The sequence below is a fragment of the Rutidosis leptorrhynchoides genome, chromosome 2 (genome assembly GCF_046630445.1).
Source record: "Rutidosis leptorrhynchoides isolate AG116_Rl617_1_P2 chromosome 2, CSIRO_AGI_Rlap_v1, whole genome shotgun sequence".
NCBI lineage: Eukaryota > Viridiplantae > Streptophyta > Magnoliopsida > Asterales > Asteraceae > Rutidosis > Rutidosis leptorrhynchoides.
The window spans coordinates 430,468,663-430,472,793 of NC_092334.1; the positions used below are offsets into that span (position 1 = coordinate 430,468,663).

Consider the following 4,131-nt stretch of genomic DNA (forward strand, 5'->3'; position numbering starts at 1 on the left):
CTATGTTATAATTTCATGAATTCGCGGTTTATAAATCAGTTCAAGCAAGCTTCAACAATATCATTGTGACTGTTACATATGTAACGGGTCGGGTGGTTTATTGGGTAACAGAAGAGAAGGAATTGCATTTTTCGCCTTTGGCCTGGTCAAAGCAAAATTGAGGAAAGGATCTCGCGTGGTAAAGCATCTCGACGCTCAATAGTCGTAGTTGACTATAGACCTTCACGAGTTACTTGTATACAGTATAATGGCCTTGTGATTACCTAATTGAATATTTTAGATCACCTGATGGTGTACATTTAAGACATATTCTAAGAAAAATACTGTAATGCATTAACAGAAAATTTACATAATCTTAGATAAAAAGGAAACGGCAGAAACAAGATCAAATATTAGCAACAAAGACATACTTTGCTCGATGGCAAATAAGTGATAAAGCTATACATATAACATATGGTTTGCCAACTCCAACTAAAAGATTTATAAAAGCGAAAAAAAACAAACTGATCAACCGTCTGCTTTTTGTACGTTATCTACAAACTGCAAAGTGAAGAAACAATAGTAACTTATTCCAAGTCAGAATCGAAAAACCCAGCATCCTTCATCTCAGAGTAGTAAGCATTGTCCAAAAGCAAGTCCTCTTCCTAAAACCACCAAAATCCAATCATTTTCAGAAAATAAATAAACAAATAAATAAATAAGAAAAAGAAAATAGAAGTGTCCAATGGTAATGCAAATCAACAAAATATACCTGGAAGAAATCCGCTAGGAAGGTAACGTAAACAAACGGAAGATATAGTGTGTGGTAGCAGATAACCATGAAATTATACAGCCTGCAAAATGAGAATAAATCAGATAAAAGCAAATTCGTGTGTGCATGTTATATTAAATCTATATGCTATATGAGATAGAATTCGGTGCGACTGAAAAAAAAAATGAATCTTTTTTATATTTTTACTAAGATAGTTGTATTTAGATACCAAAGTCCAAAGCCCACGCCAAGTGAAGCAAACCCACAACCAAATAATGCAATTCCGGTGACCACAAACATGACAACAACGTAGTTGTAGAATGATGGTCTAGCTGCATAAGGAAGATGTCACATTATATACTGATCTGTCATATAAATACAACTTGAAAACCAACATTAAGGTGGGCATAGTAGGAACCAAAGCCAACTTACGAGGTAGCTTGTCTCTCCACTTCGAATAATGCACAAAAAGAATATAGCCGTAAGTGCATGTCAGCAAAAGTTCATCAAGCGCCCACAAACCCCACTTCCCTCGATGGGTGGTTTCACCATCAATGAAAAGTGGGACATGGAATCCAAACACACAAATTGCCTGATGACAGAAGAAGAAACAATATATGATGTCAATAATAAGGTAATTATGTGCACGCATTGGAGTTACGATATTAAAAATGTATTCCAAAACAATGCAATCTTCTATAAGTTCTATTAAAATGCTAAAATGATGATGTAATAATTACCATTTTTCCTTCTATAAAAAAATTCAAAAAGAAAAAAGAAAAATTGTGAGGGCATGTAGGTGATGTTATAAATAGAATTATTTTTACAATTAAATTAAATTTACTTAATGATATCATAAATAAGAATTATATGATAATTGTAATTTTATTTTTAAAAATTTATCAAGCATTTGTTATTATTAATAATTATTATTAAAAATATAAATACTCAATTTTTGAAAAAACATTATTATTATTTTTTATAATTAAAATTATAATTATAGTTATTATACTATTATTATTCAAATATGAGTGCGTTTTACGAGATTAATTACGTTACATATGTATGCGAAATAAATGTCTCAATAAAAGGTTGTAATGTAGGATTTATGACAAAGTTAAGTACAACAAGGTAATTCATTTATTCTGACCAAGTACATCAATATATTTTTAAAAACGACGACAAGTTTTTTAGTCGGAATTCGTTGTTTCACGGGTCATTAAACTAAATGACTTTAACATTTACATTCTCTTAATACCTGAAACATATTATTAAGCTGTTTCGTTTAAACAAACCCGTGATTTCACGGGTTATTTCACTAGTATATCTGAAAAATTGGCACCAGGAACAACATAGCCAAAAGAGAGAGAAAAAATATTGCTTGGTCAAAAAATGCCTTTTTTAATGGTGAATCATAGATATCGGATAGTTAACAAAAGGTAACACCTTTAGAAGTATATCTGCTCCAACAATGACCCCTGAAACAATGAAGGTGTGAGCTAATGTTTCCAACCCACTTGCATAACTTTCTTGAAGTAAGAAGGCTACCAAACTGATCTCTAAACAGAGTGTTCCCAATGATGTAAGCAGTGACAACAGATTCCACGATAACTCCTTTCCAGGAACGCATTGCCACACCTGCACGAACACAAATAAAAAAGATAGATAATCTAAACTAGAGAATTGAATCTAATTCTATAAACTACCAACAACAATCGTATGATGAACTTAGCACAGCAAAAGCAGAGTGAGCTTGAAAAAGATGAGAGAGAAATGAAGTTACAGATTAGGGTGACAATCAGAGAAAAGGGGTAGGAAAAAAGAGTTAATATGTACAGAGTAGTAATTACTGCTGATTTTCGGTTCGGTTAAATGTAGAAGACTTGATAGTCAATAAATTCGCTTATAAGCTTTTAGAGACCGTAAAAATCAAGTTGATTTCAGTTTCCAAAATAGTTGAATGTATCTGATGGTAAAACTTATATACATTGTCGAGTCAAAAATCAGAAAATAAGCATTTTTAGGTCACAAAATAAGAAATTAACAACCAGGCTCTCTGTGTTTCCAAGTCGAACACTCAAAATGTACAACTAGTACATCCACCACCAACTGAATTGTGCAAATAAATACTTCATGTATACAAAACTGTTTTATGCAGCAAGAGTATTCAATAAATCATCCATCTGACAAAATGGACTACTTCAATAGACAAAATGAATTTATCACATGTTATTTCAATCAATTAGTTCTTTTAGGGTTTCCAATTTCAAAGTAAACATATGTATAGCAGAAACAAAATGTAAATTAATACCTGAAGAGAGCACCAAGCGAGATTAAGGGTAGCAGAGAACCATAGAAGAACATAATAAGTGATCATAACATGTGAGCGACGATTACGAAGCTTCTTAATGTTCTTTTTCAGATGAAACCCTAGATACAGTACAAATAATACCGCTGGGATTGATAGAATGATCGTGTACCATAATCCATGGCAATTTGTCTGACTCAACGGTGACGATGACAGAGATGCTGATGTGGCATGATGATCATCATGATCGATGTCGGTTATGGATGGAATACTTCCAATTGTATCGTTTATCATGGCTTATTCATGCTATAGAGAAACAGAATATTGTGATTTGATACGAATTGATGAATTTGTAACCCTAATTTTGCAATTGATTTTGTGTAACAGAAACCCTAATTTGAGTCCGTTGAAATTCGAAGATTCGCCGTTGCATACACAAAGGATCAACTATCGTCACTGGATGTTTGCTTCTTGTTTCACCTCAATTGTATTTGTATTTGTATATATTTTTAATATTACATCAATTTCTTTTAATATTTTTATATGAAATATGTAGCACACAAGCTAATTCAGAGCTTATGAAAAAAATAAACTTTAAAAAAATAAGTTAATTGAAGTATCTTATGAAAATAAATTAGAGAACTTGTGATGTAGTGACCCGTCCTAATCCATCTGGACGAAGTCTTCAACAGTTGGTCCAATTGCGAGGTTCTGACCTCTATATGCTATGAACGACTCCATGTAATATGAGCAAATGCACAGCGGAAGATTTCTTTCATACCTGAGAATAAACATGCTTTAAAGTGTCAACTAAAAGGTTGGTGAGTTCATAAGTTTATCATAAAACAATAAAAATTCATCATTTTGATAGACCACAAAATTTAAATCCTGCATTGTACAAATGGGCCCGAATCCTATATCCACCTGTAATGTACATGCGATATCTTTTTAAATACAGTACACCTTTCTCATGTACAAAATCATCTTTCATAAATCTTAGTAACCGTGCACATATCTCGTGCACAAAAATAACATACACATAACCTGTGTATAAAATCATTCTCTCGATACA

At 32.3% G+C, this 4,131-nt stretch overlaps 1 protein-coding gene across 1 annotated transcript; it reads right to left on the bottom strand.

Moving 5' to 3' along the window:
• Positions 1 to 360: 360 nt before the first annotated feature.
• Positions 361 to 3,522, bottom strand: LOC139892386 (protein CANDIDATE G-PROTEIN COUPLED RECEPTOR 2-like). The gene is made up of 6 exons (XM_071875453.1): positions 3,063 to 3,522; positions 2,198 to 2,389; positions 1,184 to 1,343; positions 981 to 1,083; positions 752 to 833; positions 361 to 644 (listed from the first exon to the last, which is right to left on the bottom strand). The coding sequence occupies exons 1-6, from the start codon at positions 3,351 to 3,353 to the stop codon at positions 567 to 569; spliced, it is 906 nt and encodes a 301-aa protein (XP_071731554.1). The 5' UTR covers positions 3,354 to 3,522; the 3' UTR covers positions 361 to 566.
• Between the last annotated feature and the right edge of the window lie 609 nt (positions 3,523 to 4,131).

Coding starts and splice junctions, on each gene's coding strand:
- LOC139892386 (XM_071875453.1), bottom strand. CDS start 3,353: ATGATAAACGATACAATTGGAAGTATTCCATCCATAACCGACATCGAT. Junction 1,344..2,197: donor GAGCAGATATACTTCTAAAG/GTGTTACCTTTT, acceptor TTCTGTCATCAG/GCAATTTGTGTGTTTGGATT. Junction 645..751: donor TCCTAGCGGATTTCTTCCAG/GTATATTTTGTT, acceptor TGGTGGTTTTAG/GAAGAGGACTTGCTTTTGGA.